Raw genomic sequence first — 27,159 nt, 5'->3', positions numbered from 1 at the left:
GATAAAGGCAGCAAGCAGACAGGCTCGCCTCCGTCCTTCGCTTCCCTGCCCTCTCCGCATTCTGCCTTTTTCTGATGTTATTTCCTTTCCGCAAGGGCGGGACGCTGAGAGGGCAGGGAAGCGAAGGACGGAGGTGAGCCTGCCTGCTATGCTGCCTTTACTGCCTCACTAAAACAACTTCAAAAATTATTGTAGCTAGTAGAAACAGCAATTAGAAATTCTGTAGTTTGTGCTCATGTTTCTTCACTGTGCTTCTAAACAATTCAGATGGCCAGATGTCCGTGAAAATATTCTGTTTCCTGATGGGTTCATCTTAACTGGTTGTAATCTGCCTTGGGAAGCCTGGTGTTTATAGAGACGATGGAATATATTAAAATTAAATGGAAGTAGAATTAAACTCTCCTTTCATTGGGGCACACGGAATCACATCTTCATCTGTTTTGTAGAAGTTTACCCTGGACATTGATGGGAGGGGAGGGCAGGGGGGAGAGGAGAGTTGCTGGACATGGATGGATGGAGGGGAGGGCAGGAGAAATGCTGGACATGGATGGAGGAGAGGGAAGACAGGAAGGAGATGCACATGGATGGAGGGGAAGGGAAAGTCAGGGAAGAGAAATGTGTGAGGGAAGGAAAGACAGAGGAAGGAGATACACACGGATGGAGGGGAAGAGAGAGATGAGAAATGCTGGACTTGGATGGAGGAGAGGGAAGACAGAGGAAGGAGATGCACATGGATGGTGGGGGGATGGATGGGAAGAGAGAGATGAGAAATGCTGGACTTGGATGGAGGAGAGGGAAGACAGAGGAAGGAGATGCACATGGATGGTGGGGAGGAGAGAGAGTTGAAATGCTGGACGTGGATGGAGAGGAAGTGAGATGAACATGGAGGGGAGGGGGAGAGGAGAAATGCTGTACATGGATGGAGGGGAGGGAAAACAGAGGGGAAGATGCACATGGATTTAGGGGAGACAAGAAATTCTGGACATGGATGGAGGGGAGAGAGTTGAAATGCTGGACATGGATGGAGAGGAAGTGAGATGAACATGGATGGGAGGGGAGGGGGAGAGGAGAAATGCTGTACATGGATGGAGGGGAGGGAAAACAGAGGGGAAGATGCACATGGATTTAGGGGAGACAAGAAATTCTGGACACGGATGGAGGGGAGAGAGTTGAAATGCTCGACATGGATGGAGGGTAGGAAAGAGAGAGGAAGTGAGATGAACATAGATGGAGGAGAGGAGAGAGGAGAATTGCTGGACATGGATGGATGAGAGGGAAGAGAGAGGAAGGTCAGGAGATGCATATGGATGGAGGGGAGGGAAGAATAGGAAGGAGATGCATACTTACGGAGATGAGGGAAAGGGAAAAGAGGAGAAAAACTAAACATGGATGTAGAAAATAGGCAAAAACTGGATCCACTCTATACCTCCTCCAGTCAAGTCTGCGGAGGACCCAGCTTTTACCTATGGATGTAGAACAAGAAATGAAGAAGAAAGGAGGAAAGTAAAGAAATAAATGGAAAGGAAACCCTGGAAACGGAGTTAAGGGAACAGATAGAGAGCAGCAGAATCAGAGACTGGGACCAACATGATCAGAAAAACAAAGTCACCAGACAACAAAGGTAGAAAAAAAATCATTTTATTTTCATTTTAGTGTTTGGAATATGTCCAATTTGAGAATTTACATCTGCTATCTTATTTTGCACTTGGTATACTGGAGCTGTAACAACTTACAGAAATTATTTATAATGAAAAAAAAATCACATTATTTTTTTTTCTCTTGTACTAGTATAATACTTTCAATGGTGTCTGTTTATATGTTTAAATTATTTTTTATTAGCATTTCACTTAACACAGCGCACTTACAATATATGATGTCCAGATATTCCAATTCACATATACAATCACCTCTATCTCAAAATCTGGACTCTTCCTAAACTTAACTTCGAAACGCCCACCCCCCTATTGAACATCCCCTTCCCCACCCCCCTTTCCCCCCCAGAGGCAGTCCAAATTGTCCTTTAATAAAGTCCATTTTTGTTGGCTTGTTACATATTCAGTAAATATCCTCGGGCCATGGGTGTCATTGTATCAAGAAACGGGCCCCACCTACGCTGGAATCGTAGATCCCTGGCTGGGGGTTGATGGTTTATTCCCAATCTTTCAAATCTCATAAGCTGTATCATTTCCCTCGCCAACATTGGTTTTGTGGCGGCTTTGGGGACAGCCAAGCTGTAAGTATGGTGTTCTTGGCCACAATGATGGCCCTGAGAGCAAACTCCTTCATACCGGGAACAACTGGGCCTTGTATGGGCCTTGTATTTGTACTTTTCCAAACAACATCTCTGGTGCCGGGCGCCAGTCAGATTGCCAAATGCGTGAAATCCATTGTAACAGTCTATCCCAGAAGGTGCGTGTAGCTGGGCATGTCCAGAACATGTGTCCAAGGGTGGCTCCTTCTACTCCGCACTTTGGGCACGCCCCATCTGGAGAGAGCCCCATATGAAAGGCCTGCCTTGGCAGTATGTAGGCCCGAAGTGCCACCCGATATTGAGTCTCCCAATGCCTTGCCAATGGGGTCAGCCACCTCAGCCCTAGAATATGGTCTTTTATTATTTCCGCTGTTATAGTCCCATCCAGCTCTCCACTCCACACCTCTGCCAATTTCCTAAAATCCAACTCTGGGTTTGTGTCTTTTATATGCCTGTGGTGGAATGTGAGCGGTACTTTCTGTTGGGATCTAATTGTGAATGCTTCCGCCAATTCCTCCTGAACGTCTTCAGTTAAGGAGTCCCAAGGTAGGCTGGTTATGTAATGTTTCAACTGATAATAATAAAACAGATCCGACAATGGCAGCTGATATTTGGTCTGTAATTCAGTGAAAGGTTTAATTTTCCCTTCTGTCAACACCTGTACCAGGTAAACCAGGCCTTGTTGTTTCCATCTCCGGTAAGCCTTGTGTAACTGCCCTGGTTGAAAGTCTGGGTTCCCACATATAGGTAGGTACGGTGTCGTTTTTGCTGAGAACCGGTGCAGCCTGCAGACCCACCGCCAGACCGCCCGTGCTGTTGTGAAAATTCCGGTGTCTTCAAACTCGTTCCGAGTTTTTGTCTTTGGTGCATGCAGTAAATAACCAAGGTGCATGGTGTGCAACACGGACTGTTCAAGTACGGTGGCCGAGAAAAAGCTAGTGTCTCTCAGCCAATCATTTATATGGCGCATTCCACTTGCAACTGTCAAATATCTTATGCTCAGGAGCCCCAGACTGCCATACTCCACTGGGGTTTGTAAAACTGACGGAGGTATCCGTGCCCTTTTCCCCCTCCAAAGAAATCTACAAATGGCCCTGTTTAATTTCTTTTCATCTTTAAGGGAAATAAAGAGTGGTAGCACTTGGAATACATAAAGCCACCTTGGCACAATCATCATATTTATTATAGCAATACGCCCTATTAAAGAAAGTGGATAGGCCTGCCATAGCTGTAACCTAGCACATGTATCCCCCATCAACCTGGTAACATTCAAAGAATACAATTGTGTTAAATCCTTCGGTATGCGGACCCCTAGATACCTAAACTCTTCCCCCACCCAGGCCATATTGAGTTGTCTCCTCCATTTAGTTCCATCTCCCTGCATCATCATAGCTATTGATTTTGTAAAATTCAAAGTAAAACCCGAAAACCTGCTATATTTATCAAGTAGTTTCAGCAGTACTGGGAGTGAACTATCCGGGTTTGTGATCAAAATCAGTAGATTATCTGCAAATGCTAACACTCTTATGTCAAAAACTCCCATCTTAACCCCTTGTATCCCCTTCTCCAATTTTAGTGCTCTAAGCAATGGCTCTAATGACAATATAAATAACAGGGGTGAGAGTGGACAGCCCTGGCGTGTCCCCCTACCAATCCTAAAATTTTCGCTTCTCACCCCATTGATGAGGATCTCAGCTGTCGGCTCCGTATAAAGCGCTCTTATGGCGTCGTAAACCCACCCCTGGAACCCCATATAGTAACATAGTAACATAGTAGATGACGGCAGAAAAAGACCTGCACGGTCCATCCAGTCTGCCCAAGAAATGTGCCACTTTTTTGTCTATACCTTACCTTGATTTGTACCTGTTTTTCAGGGCACAGACCGTACAAGTCTGCCCAACACTATCCCCGCCTCCCACCATCAGCTCTGGCACAGACCGTATAAGTCTGCCCAGCACTATCCCCGCCTCCCAACCACCAGCCCCGCCTCCCATTACCGGCTCTGTTATCCAATCTCGGCTAAGCTCCTGAGGATCCATTTCTTCTGAACAGGATTCCTGTTTGAATTCCGTTACCGTTTTCATCTCCACCACCTCCCGTGGGAGGGCATTCCAAGCATCCACCACTCTCTCTTTGAAAAAATACTTCCTGACATTTTTCTTGCGTCTGCCCTCCTTCAATCTCATTTCATGTCCTCTCGTTCTACCGCCTTCGTATATCCGGAAAAGGTTCGTTTGCAGATTAATACCTTTCAAATATTTGAATGCCTGGATCATATCACCCCTGTTTCTCCTTTCCTCCAGGGTATACATGTTCAGGTCAGCAAGTCTACTACTACTACTACTTAACATTTCTAAAGCGCTACTAGGGTTACGCAGCGCTGTACAATTTAACATAGAGGGACAGTCCTTGCTCAAAGAGCTTACAATCTAAGTCTCTCCTCATACATCTTGTAATGCAAATCCCATACCATTCTCGTAGTTTTTCTTTGCACCGGTTCGATTCTTTTTACATCCTTAGCAAGATACGGCCTCCAAAACTGAACACAATACTCTAGATGGGGCCTCACCAACGACTTACACAGGGGCATTAAAACCTCTTTTCTTCTGCTGGTCACACCTCTCTCTATACAGCCTAGCAACTTTCTCGCTACGGCCACCGCCTTGTCACACTGTTTCGACGCCTTCATATCCTCAGATACTATCACCCCAAGATCCCTCTCCCCGTCCGTACCTATCAGACTCTCGCTGCCTAACACATATGTCTCCCATGGATTTCCATTCCCCAAGTGCATCACTTTGCATTTCTTGGCATTGAATTTTAATTAAACCATACAACAGGAAACCTTCCAATGAATAAAGCCAAACAGCGCGCCACCACCAGTGCTCAGTGTGTGCCTGCCTCCTTCACCTCTAATTTCTAATATGCTGTGCTCAGTGGAAGGGGCACCGACCACAGGACTCGCCCACAGGGCTGCCACCGCCGCCCCCCACCGAACACCATCGCACACCTCCCCCCCATCCCGCTCGCCCCATCACCAGCATGCACCGCCAGTATACACCAATGCAAATGAATACAACTACCCAGCCCGTTCCCGAGCCATCACTGTCAAAACGTCCACGCACTACTCACCTTACCTTCCTCTGAGTGAATTCCATTAACCACCACCCTCTGTCAACCAGTTCACCACTTTGGGTCGTAATTTCAGCCTGTCAAGGTTATTCAAGAGCCTCCTATGAGGAACCATGTCAAAGGCTTTGCTGAAATCTAAGTAGCTTAAATCTAGCACACATCCTCGATCCAATTCTCTGGTCACCCAGTCAAAGAATTCAATCAGATTCGTTTGGCACGATTTACCCTTTGGTCTCGGATCTTGTAACCTATTGGATTCCAGGAAATTCATTATCCTTTCCTTCAGCATCACTTCCTTTACTTTTCAAATAACTGAAATGAGGCTTACCTGCCTGAAGTTTCCAGCTTCTTCTCTTGTCACCACTTTTATAAAGGGGGACCACATCCTCTCTTTTCCAATCACAAGGAACCTCCCCCATCTCAAATGGCTTATTAATCGAATCTTTAAGAGCTCCCTCAATATCCTGGGATGATGCAGTATGTCAAAAAATGAATTCCCAGTCTACCTTATCAAATGCTTTTTCCGCATCAAGGCTCAGAAGTAATGTTGGGACATTCTCTGCTTTGCTATGGGCCATTGCTAATAGTAGTTTACGGACATTTCCTCCTGCTTGCCTCTGTCTCACAAACCCCTTCTGTTCTTTCCCTATTAACCCAGGCAATATCTTGGCATGATGTCTGTTTATATGCGCTATGGCTGGTATAAGGGGTTCGTCAAATGTGGGTGGGCTATCATAGGGGTGGGGCCATATGTGGTGACCCCGCCCATAATGAGTATCGGCACCTTTTTTTCTACAAAAAAAGCACTGAGTAGTAGCATAAAGTGAGTTACATTCAGGTACAGCAGGTATTTTCCTGTCCCTTTAGAGCTTACAATCCAATTTGTACCTGAGACAGTGGAAGGTTAAGTAAGAACAACAGTAGGATTTGAACCCTGGCTTCCCTGATTCTCAGCCTACTCTAATCATTACCTTTCAAAAACAACATCATAGAGATGTCAGATGAGGTCAAAAAAGGCCTAGACCTTATGGAAAACTGGGCCACAACTTTCAAACTCAAACTAAATAGAGATAAAACCAAATTCCTGGTTCTGTCCAGCTCACACAATCCCACCACTTACCAAAACTTCGCAATTGACCAACAAACGTATCCAATTGAAACACAACTAAAAATACTGGGGATTATTCTCGATAAACATCTGTCTCTTGAAAACCAGGTTTCAGCAGTCATATCAAAAAATTTCAACACTCTATGGAAACTGAGAAAGATTAGAGACTACTTTCCCGGACAATCATTTTGCCTTATAGTACAAACGCTGATACTGTCCCAACTAGATTACTGCAATGCAGCATACATAGGATGTAAAGAAAACATACTAAAATCATTGCAGATGGTTCAAAATACAGCAGCAGGACTGATATTCAAAAAATCAAGAAATGCAAACCCAGGACCAAGAGGCTATTTACTACTTCACTTACCCAACTGCAAAAACATTATACAAAACCATATATATGGTGGGATTTAGTTATCTGGGATTGAAATAGTGGTATTCATTGCCCAAGGTCACAAGAAACATCACAAAATATCTCCAATTCAGAAAAGAACTAAAAACCTACCTTTTCAAGATTATGGCTAATCATGTGGGCTACCGATGCCCCATAACTATTCTATAATAACAGTGTTCAACATTATGATGTAATTGAAATACATCACTGTAATTCCTAACAACTGCCGATTGTAATCCACTGCAATGCGTTATTATAACTTCTACTAACTATTATATGTAAGCCACATTGAACCGAAAGTCATTTTTGGATAATTGTGGGATAAAAGAATGAATGAATGAATGCATAAATAAATTTAGATACATCTAATTAGATAATACATATTCCAAACATCTTTGTAACTCAAAAAGGAAACTATTTGGCAACGTACCAAAACATTGATAGGAAAATCATTCTGTAGTTGCCGGTAACCACAAGATTTCTGTTACAATGCTGCTTGAACACTCCCATTTACCTAGCCAACAGGAGGATATTGGATTGGCAATTTAGGATTGACTGGGAGCCAAGTATTACAGTACCTGTATATATTTGAAGAATACATCAAATACTATTCGGTTTAGTATTTATTTTGATGTGGATTCAGTGTGCATAATACAAGATAACAGAGATACAAGGAGGAGGCAACTGGTATATACTGAAGGGGTCTTCCCTGGTGTGTTCAAAAGTACCCCTACAGTCCCTATTCTGTTGAAGAAGGTGTCTCCCCATTGACCCTAACGATTTTAAATTGCCCCACCCACCTTAGCCTTCTCAAACAGTTGAGTGACCACTTGTGGTGATAGTGTCTCTGTAAAAGTCTTTGGTAAGACCTCATTTAGAATACTGAGTACATTTCTGGAGACTGCACCTTGAAATAAACATAAACAGAGTTGGTCCAGAGGGCAGCTGCTTAAAATGGTCAGTGGGTGATCTTTTTCATCAAGCATAAGGGGGTACACTTAAAGATCTCGTATAAATGGTATTAGTATATATAAATGGGTATGGAAGAAAGAAATGGTTTAGGGTGATAAGGTAGGGGTCTCTAAAATCATGAGCTAAGTGTTGTAATTGATATTTTTAGGTCATACTCATCAACTTATAATCCTAATTCCCTGTTGACTGAATGCCAGGTATAAACTAATTTTTGTGTAGCTGACATTGTCTCTTTGCACAGGTCACTTTCATTCCATAGTAACCTTAGTCCTTTGATTAATTGATTGCCAGATATATGCTGTTTTTGTGGGGCTAACATACATAGTAACATAGTGACGCAGCTAAAGACTTGAATGGTCCATCCAGTCTGCCCAACAGTCACATTCATTATCAATTCAAGATTGTCAACAATGACCATGAGATTATATACTTGATCATGATCTTTCTTTGATGTTTCTGGTGCATAGACTGTAGAAGTCCACCCAGCTCTGTCCTTATGTTCCAGCTACTGCAGTTGCCGTCAAAACCCACTCCAGCCTATCCAAATCCATCTTGTCATTTGCGGGACAAACACCGTAAAAGTATGCCCAGCACTGTCCTCACTTTCCAAACCACTGAAGTTTCCGTTGAAGCTCTCTCCAACCCATCTTAAACTGGATTCCTGTAGTAAGACTTAGACCATACAAGCCATCCCAGCACCTGCCTTAGTTGATGCAGGCCACAGTTGCCATCTAAGCACCACTTGACATGCAAACACATATGCAACTCTTTACATTTTGTATTTTATACCATTCGTTTTCTAACTAGAAAACCCAACCTACACATTCCCAAGCCACTTCCAAACTGTCACTGGCCTCATCCCTTTCCCTGCATCTAGCCCTGTATTAATCAGTTCATCAATCCCATAGACAATTAAAAAGCATTCAAATCAACACTATCGGTGGATCCAGTTACAGCACTTTATGGTGTCCACCCGTTATCCCAGTTCATTATGCACTCTCCAACCTTCCCTATATCAATTTATCATCCCAGTTCACCAAAAAGGGCACGTGGCATCTCAACTCTATTCATTTCTAATTCAATCTACTTTAAAGGAAAAGATAGGTCTGCGTTCAGTGTGGGAATCTGACTTGCAATGTTCATTTACTGATCATTAATGGAATACTTTTTGGGCTAAAACAAGCAAACCCACTGCTTCCTCAACCTTCCTTCAATCGCTTTTTTTTCTCCATCATAGGATCTTATGGACTCCTCAAAAAATGAAGGTGGCTGGTTTGTCAAAGGATAATTCTTGTTGGTCATGTCATGAGCATAAGGGTCTTCTCCACTTGATCGTTGAGTGCTATGATACTAATTGTTTTTGGACCAAAGTATGGCAAATTATCACATCCATATTCAATTTTACTGAAATTCTAACCCCTGCAAAGATAATATTTGGTTCATTAACGTTTGATCATTTTTTGGATGGGTATGATTCTAAACTTTTTGACACATTGGTAGCAATAACTCTCAAATATATTTTATCCAATTGGAAGGATAATTCAAAACTCAACATTCATTTTTGGTGGAATAATGTTATACTGATTCATAAATATTGTACAGCCTACACTGGTCACTTCCAGATGTCTAATAACAAAGTTTGGTTAACACTGCAGCAATATTTGGAATCAAATGCTGTTAGATAGTCATCTGAGCACAACCATCTGATCCCCTTTTCCCCTTTTTCCCTTTCTTCATTTTTCCTTCTGTCCTTTGTTTATTTTTTCCCTCCAAATTATCATTTATTTTTATGCCTCTTCCATTTTTGTATACCTGTTGTATACTTAATTTGATTTTATGATCTATACTAGTATTGTAGTTCTATGTTTGATATCTTATGGTTCTTCTTATGGAATGGCAGTTACTTTGTACTTTATAATGCATTTAGATGGATGTTACTTTTAAAATTAATAAAAATAATAAAAAAAAAAAGCAGCTGAATCCTCCCAGGGAGCCATATATTTCAATCCTGGGCTATAGGCTGGTTTCTCCAGAAATCCAGGATCGCATTCCTGCCAAACGCACAAAGTGTGATGGTAATGACAAGCTTATCAACCTATGATAATGGTTCCCAAACTGTGTGTTCACAGGGGTTTCATGGTATATTTTATGACCCCCTTCAAAATTGTGGCTGGCATGGAATGGCTGGCAGAGTTGCACAAGCCTTGCCAGGTAAAGCGATCCGCTGCCCAAGCCCTGAGCTCGATGCTGCCTGAGGAAGTCGGCAGCATGCTTCAGCCATTGATGCTGGCACTCCTGCTTATCCTCAGTTCATGTTGAACTGAACGTGCATGGGAGTGCCAGGTTTAGCTAAAGGTAGGACTTCACACTACCACTGTCATTACTGCTGTTGTCAGAGAGGGGAAGACAAGAAGATCTGAGAGTAAATGTGTGGCCTAGGGGTACTGTGAAAAAAATTACTTAAGCACTAAGGGCGCCATTAAATGAGAAAGTTTGGGAACCACTGGTGTATGAGACAGAAAAATCCCCTGTTGGAATGTGAACTACGATTTGCTGCAAAGTATCATTGTTTTGCAACAATGTAATTTAGTTACATTGTGTCATGAAAAATTAGAACAATGAACAGAAAAGGTGCAGTCAGCAAACAATAGCAGGTAACTGAAATATGGATCACTACCACTACTACGCTACTAGAGTTACGCAGCGCTGTACAAAACAAACCAAGAAGGACGGTCCCTGCTCAAAGGAGCTTACAATCTAAAGAACAAAATGTCAAGTTGGGGCAGTGTAGCTTTCCTGGGTAGAGGTGTAGAGGTTAGTTGCCGAAAGCAACATTGAAGAGGTGGGCTTTAAGCAGAGATTTGAAGATGGGCAGGGAGGGGGCCTGGCGTATGGGCTCGGGGAGTTTGTTCCACGCGTGGGGTGAGGCGAGGCAGAAAGGACGGAGCCTGAAGTTGGCGGTGGTGGAGAAGGGTACTGACAGGAGGGATTTGTCTTGAGAGCGGAGGTTACGGGTAGGAACGTAGGGGAAGATGAGGGTTGAGAGGTAGGGAGGGGCTGCAGATCGAGTACATTTGTAGGTTAGTAGCAGAAGCTTGAATTGAATGCGGTACCTGATCGGAAGCCAATGAAGAGGGGTGATATGAGTGTATCAGTTCTGGCGGAATATAAGACATGCAGCAGAGTTCTGAACGGACTGAAGGGGGGATAGGTGGCTAAGTGGGAGACCAGTGAGGAGTAGGTTGCAGTAGTCGACGCGAGAGGTAACGAGAGAGTGGATGAGAGTATGGGTGGTGTGCTCAGAGAGGAAAGGGCGGATTTTGCTAATGTTGTAGAGGAAGAAGCGACAGGTCTTGGCTATCTGCTGGACATGCGCCGAGAAGGAGAGGGAGGAGTTGAAGATGACACCGAGGTTGCGGGCAGATGAGACGGGGACAATGAGGGTGTTATCAACCGAAATAGAGAGTGGAGGTAGAGGAGAAGTGGGTTTGGGTGGGAAGACAAGAAGTTCGGTCTTGGCCATGTTCAGTTTCAGGTGGCGGTTGGACATCCAGGCAGCAATGTCGGATAAGCAGGCCGATACTTTGGCCTGGGTTTCCGCAGTGATGTCAGGTGTGGAGAGATAAAGCTGGGTGTCGTCGGCATAAAGATGATACTGGAAGCCATGAGACGAGATCAGGGAGCCCAGGGATCAATTATAACGCTATCTATATAGGACCTGGGGAGTTCAGGACATATAGCTCCGGAAGCTCATATAATCTGGGATACCTTAAGTGTTTTTTGGTAATGAATTCCACCATTTAGTACATTGATATGAAAAGTCAGCTGAAAGGACCGATTTATATATAATTTTCATATGGTTGAGAGTTACAGTTGAGAAACTCTACATGTGAAAGAGACTGTTTTTATCTGAACTTGTTTATCAACAACACACAATCTCCACAGAGAACAAGTAAGAACATGTGAAAATCCAACAGTCTGAGATTAATGGGAGGAAAAAGCCTCAAGGTGCTGTTGACCAACAGGTCTATAGAGCTACATATGATCCATCTGACCTCTGTTGTGGTCAGAAAAGGATTGATTACCTTATAGGCAAAAAAAACCTTCCCAAAACCCTCAATATTCAACATTAGCTGAAACAACGCTAATGGATTAAAGGTTCGAGTAGCTCCACAACCACTGTGCTTGTTATCTGAACTTGTTACCAGAACTGTAAATATTTTTCCAAGTGTCTTCTAAGGAGGTACTATATCAAGTTAAAATTAATTGATGTTTTCAGTTAAGTTGGAGTTCAGTATACAGTCTCTCTGTGGAATTGTACAGAGTCAACCACACTTGTTTGAAGAGTGGAAAGGGGGGAATGGATGGACTTACATTGCCCAAGTAGAGACTGAGTGAAAACTGAGCAGGTAGTAGTGTAGGGCCTTGAAGAAACTCGTTCCTTCCCCTGTCATGCCTTAAGGACCTATAAAAAAGCAAAAACTAGTTCTGTAGCCCCACAAATTTGTGTCGCAGAACTGTGGTTTTATCAGTGGTCTGGTTGCAGGAAGACATATAGTCAGGATAAGTTCTTCCCGTCAGGAGAAGTAGTATGGAAACAGAATTAAGGTCTTTCTTTGAGCACAGAACTAGTCAAACTAATTAATGCAATTCTATTTGCAGGTGCAACAATGAAAATGAATGGTTTCAAGTCCATGAGAATATAATCCGCAAGTCTAGTACCAAATACACAGCTCCTAGTTCCAATTATGGTACGTATTTTCTTTATTTTCAAATATGGTAGCCTTCCAGGAAACTGTTATCTGAGTCCAGCATAAAACGATTTTATCGTGTTGTAATGTTTTGTGAGCATATGTCTCATTTGTTATCTCTTCATTACTATTGAAGTATCTAAGTTGAATTCAATTGGATAATGGCAGTATAGAAGACTTTGATAGATAGTACGAAAGCTTTAGAACTGTATCTAAAATGTCTAGCCATAAGTCACAAAAGGGTCCAATTATTCACTAAGAATAGAAGTTCAACAATTGTTGAATGCACTTATTTTTGCAGTTTAAGACAAACTGCTTATTAGCTACTTGGAAACAACCTTTTTATTTCACTAACAGCTTCCTACATGCCCTTACTGATCACAAAGGAATCATTTAGAGTTAATTCAAAAAGCCATTCCCTTGAATGTGGGTAAATTACTTGGAAACATTCCTGAGGCAAGGTTAAGTAAAAAGTACTCATGTAATTTTGAAAATGAATACATCTGTGGGTAAAAGATACCTGCAGATTTTTCATCTTTTCAGTCCATCTTAAAATTACCTCTGACAGTGCCTGGGCATTGTGAAGAAATTGTTAGTAGCAAATGGAGTGGTATGGAATATGAAAAAGAATTGATTGTGAGACCATAAGTAGATGGTATGGAGATTCCATGACTAGATATATACATAGTAGATGACGGCAGAAAAAGACCTGCATGGTCCATCCAGTCTGCCCAAGACAAACTCATATGTGTATACCTTACCTTGAATTGAATTTGTACCTGTCCTTTTCAGGGCACAGACCATATAAGTCTGCCCAGCAGTATTTCCCGCCTCCCAACCACCAGTCCCGCCTCCCATCACCGGCTCTGGTACAGACCGTATAAGTCTGCCCTCCCCTATCCTTGCTTCCCAACCACCACCCCCTCTTCCCCCCACCTGCTCCGCCACCCAATTTCAGCTAAGCTTCTGAGGATCCATTCCTTCTGCACAGGATTCCTCTATGCATATCCCACGCATGTTTGAACTCCGTTACCGTTTTCATCTCCACCACCTCCCGCGGGAGGGCATTCCAAGCGTCCACCACCCTCTCCGTGAAAAAATACTTCCTGACATCTTTCCTGAGTCTGCCCCCCTTCAATCTCATTTCATGTCCTCTCGTTCTACCGCCTTCCCATCTCCGGAAAAGATTTGTTTGCGGATTAATACCTTTCAAATATTTGAACGTCTGTATCATATCACCCCTGTTCCTCCTTTCCTCCAGGGTGTACATGTTCAGGTCAGCAAGCCTCTCTTCATACGTCTTGGAACGTAAATCCCATACCATCCTCGTAGCTTTTCTTTGCACTGCTTCCATTTTTTTAACATCCTTCGCAAGATATGGCCTCCAAAACTGAACACAATACTCCAGGTGGGGCCTCACCAATGTCTTATACAGGGGCATTAAAACCTCCTTTCTTCTGCTGGTCACACCTCTCTCTATACAGCCTAGCAATCTTCTAGCTACGGCCACCGCCTTGTCGCACTGTTTCGTCGCCTTCAGGTCCTCAGATACTATCACCCCAAGATCCCTCTCCCCGTCCGTGCCTATCAGACTCTCCCCGCCTAACACATACGTCTCCCTTGGATTTCTACTCCCTAAGTGCATCACTTTGCATTTCTTCGCATTGAATTTTAATTGCCAAACGTTAGACCATTCTTCTAGCTTCTTCAGATCTTTTTTCATGTTTTCCACTCCCTCCGGGGTGTCCACTCTGTTGGAAATCTTGGTGTCATCCGCAAAAAGGCAAACTTTACTTTCTAACCCTTCGGCTATGTCACTCACAAATATATTGAACAGAATTAGCCCCAGCACCGATCCCTGAGGCACTCCACTACTCACCGGGGTACAAATTATATCGTAGTGATAGGGTGAATCGGATTGGTGGAGGGGTAGCATTGTATATTAACGAGAGCCTTGAATCAAATAGATTGAAAATTCTGCAGGAAACAAAACACTCCTTGGAATCACTGTGGATTGAAATTCCATGTGCAAAGGGGAAAAGGATAGTGATAGGAGTGTACTACCGTCCGCCTGGCCAGGACGAACAGACGGATGCGGAAATGTTAAAGGAAATCAGGGACGCAAACAAACTGGGCAACACAATAATAATGGGGGATTTCAATTACCCGCATATAGACTGGGTTAATGTAACATCTGTACACGCAAGGGACATAAGATTTCTTGATGAAATCAAGGACAGCTTCATGGAACAGCTAGTTCAGGAGCCGACAAGAGAAGGAAAAATACTAGACTTAGTCCTTAGTGGTGCTCATGATCTAGTGCAGGGGGTAACGATACGAGGGCCGCTTGATAACAGTGATCATAATATGATCGGTTTTGATATTGGCATTGAAGGAAGTGAAACTAGGAAATCAAGTACGCTAGCGTTTAACTATAGAAAAGGTGATTACGACAAAATGAGAAAAATGGTGAAAAAAAGACTGAAAGGAGCAGCTCGCAGAGTAAAAAACTTGCATCAGGCGTGGATGCTGTTTAAAAACACCATCCTGGAGGTTCAGGACAAATATATTCCACGTATTAGAAAAAAGGGAAAAAAGACTAAACGTCAGCCGGCGTGGCTAAACAGTAAGATAAAGGAAATCATTAGAGCCAAAAAACAATCCTTCAGAAAGTGGAGAAGAGAACCAACTGAAAGTAACAGGATAGATCATAAGGAATGCCAAGCCAAATGCAAAGCGGAGATAAGGAGGGCAAAAAAGGACTTTGAGAAGAAATTAGCGTTGGAAGCAAAAATACATAGTAAAAATTTTTTTAGATACATTAAAAGCAGGAAACCGGCCAAAGAGTCGGTTGGGCCGCTGGACGAAAATGGTGTTAAAGGGGCGAACAAGGAGGACAAAGCCGTAGCGGAGAAATTAAATGAATTCTTTGCTTCGGTCTTCACCGAGGAGGATTTGGGGGGGACACCGGTGCCGGAAAGAATATTTGAAGCGGGGGAGTCGGAGAAACTAAAGAAATTCTCTGTAACCTTGGAGGATGTAATGGGTCAGTTCAGCAAGCTGAAGAGTAGTAAATCACCGGGACCTGATGGTATTCATCCCAGAGTATTAATAGAACTAAAAAATGAACTTGCGGAGCTACTGTTAGAAATATGCAATCTGTCCCTAAAATCGAGTGTAGTACCGGAAGACTGGAGGGTAGCCAATGTTACTCCGATTTTTAAGAAGGGTTCCAGAGGAGATCCGGGAAATTATAGACCGGTGAGTCTGACGTCGGTGCCGGGCAAGATGGTGGAGGCTATTATTAAGAATAAAATTGCAGAGCATATACAAAAACATGGACTGATGAGACAAAGTCAGCACGGATTTAGTGAAGGGAAGTCTTGCCTCACCAATCTAATGCATTTTTTTGAGGGGGTAAGCAAACATGTGGACAATGGGGAGCCGGTTGATATTGTATATCTGGATTTTCAGAAGGCGTTTGACAAAGTGCCGCACGAAAGACTCCTGAAGAAATTGCAGAGTTATGGAATCGGAGGTAGGGTATTATTATGGATTAAGAACTGGTTGAAAGATAGGAAGCAGAGAGTAGGATTGCGTGGCCAGTATTCTCAGTGGAGGAGGGTAGTTAGTGGGGTCCCGCAGGGGTCTGTGCTGGGTCCGTTGCTTTTTAATGTATTTATAAATGACCTAGAGATGGGAATAACTAGTGAGGTAATTAAATTTGCCGATGACACAAAATTATTCAGGGTCGTCAAGTCGCAGGAGGAATGTGAACGATTACAGGAGGACCTTGCGAGACTGGGAGAATGGGCGTGCAAGTGGCAGATGAAGTTCAATGTTGACAAGTGCAAAGTGATGCATGTGGGTAAGAGGAACCCGAATTATAGCTACGTCTTGCAAGGTTCCGCGTTAGGAGTTACGGATCAAGAAAGGGATCTGGGTGTCGTCGTCGATGATACGCTGAAACCTTCTGCTCAGTGTGCTGCTGCGGCTAGGAAAGCGAATAGAATGTTGGGTGTTATTAGGAAGGGTATGGAGTCCAGGTGTGCGGATGTTATAATGCCGTTGTATCGCTCCATGGTGCGACCGCACCTGGAGTATTGTGTTCAGTACTGGTCTCCGTATCTCAAAAAAGATATAGTAGAATTGGAAAAGGTACAGCGAAGGGCGACGAAAATGATAGTGGGGATGGGACGACTTTCCTATGAAGAGAGGCTGAGAAGGCTAGGGCTTTTCAGCTTGGAGAAGAGACGGCTGAGGGGAGATATGATAGAAGTGTATAAAATAATGAGTGGAATGGATCGGGTGGATGTGAAGCGACTGTTCACGCTATCCAAAAATACTAGGACTAGAGGGCATGAGTTGAAGCTACAGTGTGGTAAATTTAAAACGAATCGGAGAAAATTTTTCTTCACCCAACGTGTAATTAGACTCTGGAATTCGTTGCCGGAGAACGTGGTACGGGCGGTTAGCTTGACGGAGTTTAAAAAGGGGTTAGATAGATTCCTAAAGGACAAGTCCATAGACCGCTATTAAATGGACTTGGAAAAATTCCGCATTTTTAGGTATAACTTGTCTGGAATGTTTTTACGTTTGGGGAGCGTGCCAGGTGCCCTTGACCTGGATTGGCCACTGTCGGTGACAGGATGCTGGGCTAGATGGACCTTTGGTCTTTCCCAGTATGGCACTACTTATGTACTTATGTACTTATGTACCTTTCCCTCCTCCGAGCAAACTCCATTTACCACCACCCTCTGGCGTCTGTCCGTCAACCAGTTCCTAATCCAGTTCACCACTTTGGGTCCTATCTTCAGGCTGTCTAGTTTATTTAAGAGCCTCCTGTGGGGAACCGTGTCAAAAGCCTTGCTGAAATCTAAGTAGATGATGTCCATAGCACGTCCTTGATTTAATTCTCCTGTCACCCAGTCAAAGAATTCAATGAGATTCGTTTGGCACGATCAAGATATGGTAAGGTTTTAAGAAATGCTGCTGGAGGGAGGAGGTATTGAACAGAAGCATAATTCTTTGGTAATACAGGTTGTGTTTGCAAAGTCGTAGTTAGAGGAAGCAGCTTTGGGAGCAGTAGTTCAAGCAGTGATGTAAAGTACTCTGGATTATTATTGTCAGGTAAATCTGCTAAGGGGGGGTGCAAATTAGTCAAAATACAACAGCAAGATTAGTTTTAATTTTTTTCTCTTTCTCCTCTTTTCCTTCCTGTGATGATTGCAGTTCTTGTCCTTTCATAATTTATCTAGTTGTGTATATCTCTTTGATTTTCCTTTAAGAAATGAGGATGTTATGATGTACTGCTCCATGGTGCGACAACACCTTGAATATTGTGTGCAATTCTAGTCACCCCATCTCAAAAAAGATATAGTGGAATTAGAAAAGGTACAGAGAATGGCAATGAAAATGATGAAGGGGATGGGACGACTTTCCCTATGAGGAAAGGCTAAAGCGGCTAGGGGTCTTCAGCTTAGACAAAAGACGGCTCAGGGTAGATATGATAGAGGTCCATAAAATAATGAGTGGAGTGGAGTGGAACAGATAACATAGTAAGTGACAGCAGATAAAGATCTGTACAGTCCATCCAGTCTGCCCAACAAGATAAATTAATTTTACTTGATATGCGATACTTTATATATATTTACCTGAGTTTGATTTGTCCTTCCCATTCTCAGGGCACAGACCGTATAAGTCTGCCCAGCACTCTTCTTGTACTAAAAGTTCTGAAGCTAACGTCAAAGCCCCTTAAAATTTACACTCAAGCCCATCCCTATCTATTCAGTCATGATCAGGGAGTAGACCATAGAAGTCTGCCCAGTACCGATTTCGCTTCCCAGTTACCTGCATCACTACCCGATCTCAGCTAAGATTCCATGGATCCATTCCTTCTAAACAGGATTCCTTTGTGTTTATCCCATGCATGTTTGAATTCCATTACCGTTTTCATCCCCACCACCTCCCGCTGGAGGGCATTTCACATATCCGTCACCCTTTCTGTGAAAAAATACATCCTGCCAGCACTGGTGGTTGGGAGGCGGGGCTATTGGTTGGGAGGTGGGGCTAGTTCTGGGAAGACTTCTACGGTCTGTGCCCTGAAAATGGCATATACAAATCAAAGTCAGGTATACATATAAAGTAGCAGATATGAGTTTATCTTGTGTGGGCAGACTGGGTGGACTGTACAGGTCTTTCTCTGCCATCATCTACTATGTTACTATCAGGCTTATTTTCGAAAGTGATCGCCAGCCATTTCCCGACATAAATTGGGAGATGGCCAGCGATCTCTCAAAAGCGGCGAAATCGGTATAATCGAAAGCGGCGTTTTTGACAGCATCACCGCTTTCCCGTCGCCTCGCCAGCAAAAGTTCAAGGGGGCGTGTTGGCGGCTTAGTGAAGGCGGGACATGGGCAGGCATGAGCGTGGCTACCAGGTGGCCGGCTTTCGCGGATAATGGAAAAAAAAAGCGGCGTTAATCAGTATTTCGCCGGGTTTACTTGGTCCTTTTATTTTCACGACCAAGCCTCAAAAAGGTGCTCCAACTGACCAGATGACCACTGGAGGGAATGGGGGATGACCTCCCCGTACTCCCCCAGTAGTCACCAACCCCCTCCCACACTAAAAAAATAAAAATAGAAACCTTTTTCGCCAGCCTCAAATGTCGTACCCAGCTCCCTGACAGCAGTATGCAAGTCCCTGGAGCTTCAGGCAGGCAGACCTAGGCCCATCCCCCCTACCTGTTACACTTGTGGTGCTAAGTGTTGAGCCCTCCACCCCCCCCCCCAAACCCACTGTACCCACATGTAGGTGCCCCCCTTCATCCATAAGGGCTATGGTAATGGTGTAGAGTTGTGGGGAGTGGGTTGGGGGGGATTTGGGGGGGCTCAGCACCCAAGGGAAGGGAGCTATGCACCTGGGAGGTTTTTTTGTATTTTTAAAAACTTTTTAGAAGTGCCCCCAGGGTGCCCAGTTGGTGTCCTGGCATGTCAGGGGGACCAGTGCACTACAAATGCTGGCTCCTCCCACAACCAAATGCCTTGGATTTCGCCGGGTTGGAGATCGCTGACATTTTTTTCCATTATCGCTGAAAAACAAAACCGGCGATATCAAACCCGACGAAATCCAAGGCATTTGGCCTGGCTAAACCGTATTATCGAAAAAAAGATGGCCGGCCATCTTTTTCAAAAATACGGTTCCGGCCAGCTGTTGCTCCGCCGCCAAAATAGATCACCGGCGACCTATTTCGCCAGCGACGTTCGATTATGCCCCTCTATGTTACTCCTGAGTCTGCCCTCCATCAACCTCAGTTCATGTCCTCTAGTTCTACCACTTTCCCGTCTCCTCAAAAAGGTTCATTTGCGGATTAATACCTTTCAAATATATGAACGTGTGTATCATGTCACCTGTTTCTCCTTTCCTCCAAAGTATACATGTTCAGGTTGGCAAGTGTCTACTCGTAAGGTTTGCACCACTTCCAGTCTTTTTACATCCTTAGCAAGATAAGGCCTCCAAAACTGAACACAATACTCCAAATGGGGCCTCACCAATGACTTGTAGAGGGGCATGAACACCTCCTTTCTTCTGCTAGTTATACCCCTTTCTATGCAGCCTGGCATCCTTCTGGCCACGGCTGTTGCCTTGTCCTATTGTTTCTTCACTTTCAGATCCTCAGACACCAACACCCCAAGGTCTCTTTCCTGAGTCAAACTTACTAATCTCTCCCCTCCTATCTGGTATCTCTCTTTTGGGTTTCTGCACCCCAAGTGCATCACTCTACACTTCTTGGCGTTAAATTTTAACTTCTTGATACCATAGAAACCTCTTCTTTCTACTACCTATAAATTATAAGAGAATACTTGTTTGTGTATCAAAAAAAGTGTTTATGATAGTGCTCAGTGTCTGTCTTAAAGCTATTCAGCAGCCCGCACCAGCACACTGGTATCCATACACCATTGCACTCCAGGTCCCTACCTCCCTTCCTGTCTGTGCTTATTATTATTATTAGCATTTGTATAGCGCTACCAGACGCACGCAGCCCTGAACACCTGACACAGAGAGACAGTCCCTGGAATAACAAGGAGTAGGATTGACCAGTTAAGTGTAGGAGTGGCCTAGTGGTTAGAGTGGTGGACTTTGGTCCTGGGGAACTGGGTTTGATTCCCACTGCAGACACAGGCAACTCCTTGTACTTATTTGTACCTGGGGCAATGGAGGGTTAAGTGACTTACCCAGTCACAAGGAGCTGCCTGTGTCTGCAGTGGGACCTGGAATGCAATGGTGTATGGATACCAGTGTGCTGGTGCGGGCTGCTGAATAGCTTTAAGACAGACACTGAAAACGGAAGTTACTTGTGTCCTAGTCCAACCCACCCACCCAGCCCTCTCCCAACCATCCCTAGGTGAACTCCCTTTATACAGGACAACCAAGGGACAAGTATCTTTATTATTTTATTTTTTTTATTTGTACCCCGCGCTTTCCCACTCATAGCAGGCTCAATGCGGCTTACATATTATATACAGGTACTTATTTGTACCTGGGGCAATGGAGGGTTAAGTGACTTGCCCAGTCACCTGTATATAATATGTAAGCCGCATTGAGCCTGCTATGAGTGGGAAAGCGCGGGGTACAAATAAAAAAAATAAAATAATAAAGATACTTGTCCCTTGGTTGTCCTGTATAAAGGGAGTTCACCTAGGGATGGTTGGGAGAGGGCTGGGTGGGTGGGTTGGACTAGGACACAAGTAACTTCCGTTTACAATCAAACCAAGTCTGAAAATGCCCCACTTTGCTCAGACAACTCTCAAGGTAAAACCAAATTCTGTTTTTTCTTTTACCACATAGCTGTATACAATTACCCATCCTCCAGAGGTACACAATCTATGAGTCATCAGATGCTATGTAACCAAACTGATTGAATTTAGTCTCTGGCAGTGAAGATTCAATACACAATTGTAATGAATGCACCTTTAAGACAGACACCAGAATCCTTCACAGATCTGTTAACATTGCAGACCTGGTTGTCCCTTGTTTCCTTATCTATTCTGTTTTGCAGGCCTTATAGTTTCTCTTCAACTCTTTCGTGGTGACTTGGAACTGATTCGGAGAGAGAACCCCGTGATCTTTAACAGAGGTGTGGCTGTCACTCGGAAGCTGGGGTTCCCTGATGTTATCATGCCAGGTAGGCAGGATATTTTCTCTCCTTTCCAGGGCCACACAGCACCTTTAATAACACTATGCAGCAGTGTCATTGCTATGTCTATTCATAATATTATGATAAGCTACTTCAAGGCGTTAGGAGTCACGGACCAAGAAAGGGATCTAGGTGTCGTCGCTGATGATACGTTGAAACCTTCTGCTCAGTGTGCTGCTGCAGCTAAGAAAGCAAGTAGAATGTTAGGTATTACTAGGAAAGGAATGGAAAACAAAAATGAGGATGTTATAATGCCTTTGTATCACTCCATTGTGCGACCGCACCTCGAATATTGTGTTCAATTCTGGTTGCCGCATCTCAAAAAAGATATAGTGGAATTAGAAAAGGTGCAGAGAAGGGCGACGAAAATGATAAAGGGGATGGGACGACTTCCCTATGAGGAAAAGCTAAAGCGGTTAGGGCTCTTCAGCTTGGTGAAAAGGCGGCTGAGGGGAGATATGATAGAGGTCTATAAAATAATGAGTGGAGTTGAACGGGTAGATGTGAAGCGTCTGTTCATGCTTTCCAAAAATACTAGGAGTTGGGGGGCATGCGATGAAGTTACAGTGTAGTAAATTTAAAACGAATCGGAGAAAATATTTCTTCACTCAACGTGTAATTAAACTCTGGAATTCGTTGCCAGAGAATGTGGTAAAAGTGGTTAGCTTAGCAGAGTTTAAAAAAGGTTTGGACGGCTTCCTAAAGGAAAAGTCCATAGACCATTATTAAATGGACTGTGGAAAATTCACTATTTCTGGGATAAGCAGTATTGGAGTGATACAAAGGCATTATGTACTTATAACAAAAATGCTGTGCATTGGAATGTAGAACGTTGTCAGGCACATTTGGATGTAAAGAACAAATAATACAATTTTGTTTACTACATTTAGCAACAACAACTACAAAATAGAATACCAAAGCATTATGGGCTCTTTTATTAAGTTGCTCTGTAGATGTGCTAATCTTTTTAGCATGCACTAAAAATGAACGCATGCTAACGCTTGTCACCCATAGGGATTTATGAGTGTGTCTAACGTTTAATGCATACTAATTTTAGCGTGCACTAAAAACGCTAGCGCACCTTTGTAAACAGGGCCTTATGTAAAAGTTAAATGCTAACCAAAGATGTTCTGGTATTCCATATGGTTTGAAAGATAAGACCTTAGCATAAAAATTCCTTCCTTATCTTCTGTACTTCTTCACCCTGATGTTTGGACCTCAACATCTGTTCTGTGATGCTTGCCAGTAAATTTCCAGCAGTTATAAAAGGAGATACTTCCTTCTGTTACTTTGAAGCATGTTTGGAAACATTCACAGACCTGCTCAATAATTTAGTGATAGAATATGGCCGTGCAGAAAGCCGTGGGTCAAATATCTGGGTCAGAACTTCCACCCTGGTGAAGGTAGCATCCGCAACCCCAGGGCAATGGTGCCCCAGTCTTTCTGCAGTGATGACTCTTAGTATCCATACTTTGGCCTATGATTGTAGACTTCTGGAAAGGAGCCATAGTGCATGGCCCTGGTCAAGGACTCTCACTGCAATGAGTGAGTTGGGAGGCAAAATAAAATACAGGAAAAATCAACAGGTAGCGGTCTCATGGTAACATAGACTAGCACCCAGCAGAGGCTAGTTTATTTGGGCTGAAAGCCTAAAGGAGTAAAAGAAAACTATTTTCTCCCTAACTTCCCTCCCCCCCCAAATAAATTCAGAAACAATCACCTGTGTGTGAAAGAGATTGTTGGTGGTGGCAGTCACAAAGCGTGATGCAGCAATTGCAATTATAAGACTAAGAAAAAGGGGGAAAAAGCAATTTTTGAAAAATCATTGGACTCTGCAACAGCACAGATCAAATATGGAGTGCAGTGAGAGGAAGCTCTCAGTGATGGAACCAGTGCCGTAGCGAGGGCAGCTGACACCTGGGTGCTGCATGGCACACCCCCCCCCCCCCCGGAGCCCATTCTTACCAAAGGGAGCGGGCGGGAGGGCTGCTCTGTCCCGAGTACACGTTGCTGGGAGCTGCGTCGGTTCCGCTGGTTCCCTGCTCTCTCTGCCCCGGAACAGGAAGTAACCTGTTCCGGGGCAGAGAGAGCAGTGAACCAGCGGAGCTGACACTCCCCAGCGGCGTGCACCCGGGGCGGACTGCCCCACCGCGCCCCTTCCTACACCACTGGATGGAACTGTAAGGGTTGCTCTCTATGGCAGTTCCAGCACAGAAAAACAGTGTAGCACAGAGGAGCCATTACCCTTAGGCATGGCAGACTGCTAGTTAGCAAACGTGCACTACATAAATACATTACTTTCCTGCAGGCCCCGTTTGACCACTTCAGAGCAAAAGTGAGCCATGTCCGCTTTTTGCATTATTACAGCTATGCACTGATTCATAGCAGTGGCGTAGCCAGACAGCCAATTTTGGGTGGGCCAGAGCCCTAAGTGGGTGGGCACAAAATTTTCTCTGCCCCACCCCCTTCCTCCCCCTATTCTCCACCTCTCCCCCAGCACCTCCCAACTCAAAATAGAAACAGAAACACTTTAGCTCATGAGGAAAGTGACATCCACTATGCACATTTCTCAAGCTATCATATTTCATTTAAGATTCAAAATAAAATGCCTTTTCTACCTTTGTTGTCTGGTCATTTTCTTTTTCCATCATGTTGATCCAGTTTCTCTTTTGAACTTTCCAATCTTTCTGCTATTTCTCCTTCAAGCAGCTGCTGTCCATTTGTCTTTTTCTCCTCTCTTGTTCCATTCCCTCACTTCACTTGCCTCTGACATATTGACCTTTCCATTTTAGCTCTTTCCTCTCTTTTTTTTTTCTTTTCTGCTCTGTCCACCCAAATTTTATCCTGTCTAACCCCTTTTCCTTTGTTTTACTTTTCAGTTACCTCTCAGATTCCTTTTCACCCACTAGTTCTCCTATTCCCCATCTCTCTACTTCCCCAGCCATCCATTCCCTTCCATCTTCAATCTATTCCCCCTTACCATATTTCTTTCCCCTGTAATCACCATCCTCCACTCCTTCATTTCCTTGCCACCCCCTTGGCCTCTCCCACATGGTTCCACATTTCCCAATGTCTCTCTCCCTCCACCCTTCTAGCCCAGCATCTGCTCCCTCTCTTCTCCGCACCCTTCACCCTCTTCCAACATCTTCCTGTCACTTCTCTCTTTTGTCTTGCCCCCCTCTCCTGTGGCCAGAATTTCCCCCATCCATCCTGTTTCTTTCCACCCCCCCCCTCTCTCCCCCTTCGCAGCATCTCTCATCTCTTGGCAAAGAACAACAATGTGGATGCAGCAGCTCACAGGTTTACTTGCTGTGTTTTGAATGAACAGCGACGCGACGGCTGCGCGGGGGAGTGGAAACAGAAATTTACCAAATGGCTTCCGTGGGCTGGCTCACTTGCACTCCACTCCTGAGGTTGCAGTGGTGAACTGGTGGGCAGGCGCTATGCTCAAGTAGTAAAAGCAGCAAGCCAGCAGGTTTGAGTTCGTCCTTCGCTTCCCTGCCTTCTCTGCGTCCTGCCTTCCTGTGATGTCATTTCCTTTCAGGCGGGCGGGACGCAGAGAAGGCAGGGAAGCGAAGGACGAACTCAAACCTGCCGGCTTGCTGCTTTTACTACTTGAGCATAGCGCCTGCCCGCCAGTTCACCGCTGCGGGCGAGGATTCGAAGATACGGACAGACGGACGGGGATGGACTCGGACTCTGGGCGGGCGGGCCTGAGGCTAAATTGGGTGGGCCTGGGCCCATCCAGGCCCACCCGTAGCTACGCCCCTGATTCATAGCTTCTACGGCTTAAAGACAGAGAAGAAAAATAGGGCCATGCCTGTACCTACATATATACAGATTAATGCTGATTAAAGCATTGCTGCTGCTTTTTACTGAAATGTACACCTTACAACTTAGATGACCAGTATTTCCCAATGTAGCAAAGTTCTCAGGGGCTCATTTTATTCAGTGGTTCCTATTCATTAGTAAATCATGCCTTTTAGTAATTCTAGCAGAGACCTGGCTGCTCCCATGGGAAATATTGGTAGTTGAGCGAAATGTGGAACCAGTGTGAGCGAATAGACACATGGCATGAGGAATTGACTACAGAGCAACAGGAGGGGGGCGTGGGATAAGCTGGTACTGCAAATCCTAGCCTGCATAGTGTAACTTCTTACATTACATTACATGTATGACTCATAATACATTGTTACATTCTGTTCCTGAATAATATAAAAAACATGAAGGCCAATTAGGGGAATTAAGATGTCCAGGACGGGGCATAATGTGGAAAACCCCCACTGTATTTTTCATCAGCCTCTTTTAAAATACATGTAACTGCAGGATTGCACATACCACAAAGATCAACTAATGTGAATATACACAACCCCTCCACATATAGTCAGAATTGTCTTATAATATCTACTTGTTATACTACTATCATGCTTTTTCTTTCTCATTATCATGTTACCCAAGATCCTTCTGTTACACTAAATGTCTATTTTCTAATATATTTCTACTACTCATGATGTATTGTAAGCCACATTGAGGCTGCAAAGAGGTGGGAAAATGTGGGATACAAATGCAATAAATAAAAAATCCATGGATATCCACATTCCATGGGAGCAACAGTTTTAGAAAGTTGCACATGGGGAAAATGTATAATATTTTTCTCCACTTATATGTGGAAGCAGCATAGCCCTCATCCATCCGAGACCTCCCCCCCCACCCCCACTTACACATCTTTCATCCACCTGGCTCTCCCAACCACCCCCATCCCCAGCATCCTATAATACAACCACCTCCCCCCTCCCTCGGATTGATTGGGCCTTGATGAAACCTTCCTCTGATTGACTTGTTACATGTGTATATACCCTAGAACTTTCATTACACTTTGTCCCCAGAGGTCTCTTGTCAGTGCTCGGAGTGTCTTGTTCTCTGCTGATTTTTTGGCAACTGACTTTGACTTGTTTCTTGACTGTTCTTTCTGCCATGACTTCTGTGTGATCCTAGGGCGGCAAGCAGTATGATCATAACACTACTCTTCCGCATTATGACTATTCTGTGGCTTTGCCATATGAACTTCATCTCACCACAACAGCACAATGTATTTGTTCACACCGGAAACAGTAAATTCCGGTACTATGTAAGCCACATTGAGCCTGCAAAAAGGTGGGAAAATGTGGGATACAAATGTAACAAATAAATAAATAAATAAATAAAATAAGTTACTTAGTAGATTTAAAATGAATTGGAGAAGGGAAGAGGAGCTTGATTAACATGGCTGCCTGGTAAGATGCTCTGCAAGACGCTATCATTATTGACCTTTTTGTTTGATGGTAAAAAGGAAATCTAAGGCCTGGGTTTTCC

At 44.0% G+C, this 27,159-nt stretch overlaps 1 protein-coding gene across 1 annotated transcript in view; it reads left to right on the top strand.

The window, feature by feature from the left end:
- Positions 1-27,159, top strand: part of DOCK3 (dedicator of cytokinesis 3) — an 873,576-nt gene that overhangs the window by 212,520 nt on the left and 633,897 nt on the right. The window contains exons 13-14 of the mRNA XM_030206787.1: positions 12,523-12,611; positions 21,670-21,795. Coding sequence (XP_030062647.1) covers positions 12,523-12,611; positions 21,670-21,795 — 215 coding nt within the window. The remainder of the gene's footprint in view (positions 1-12,522; positions 12,612-21,669; positions 21,796-27,159) is intronic.

Source organism: Microcaecilia unicolor, chromosome 6, assembly GCF_901765095.1.
Source record: "Microcaecilia unicolor chromosome 6, aMicUni1.1, whole genome shotgun sequence".
NCBI classification, from domain to species: Eukaryota; Metazoa; Chordata; class Amphibia; order Gymnophiona; family Siphonopidae; genus Microcaecilia; species Microcaecilia unicolor.
This window is presented reverse-complemented; position numbering and strand designations above follow the sequence as displayed.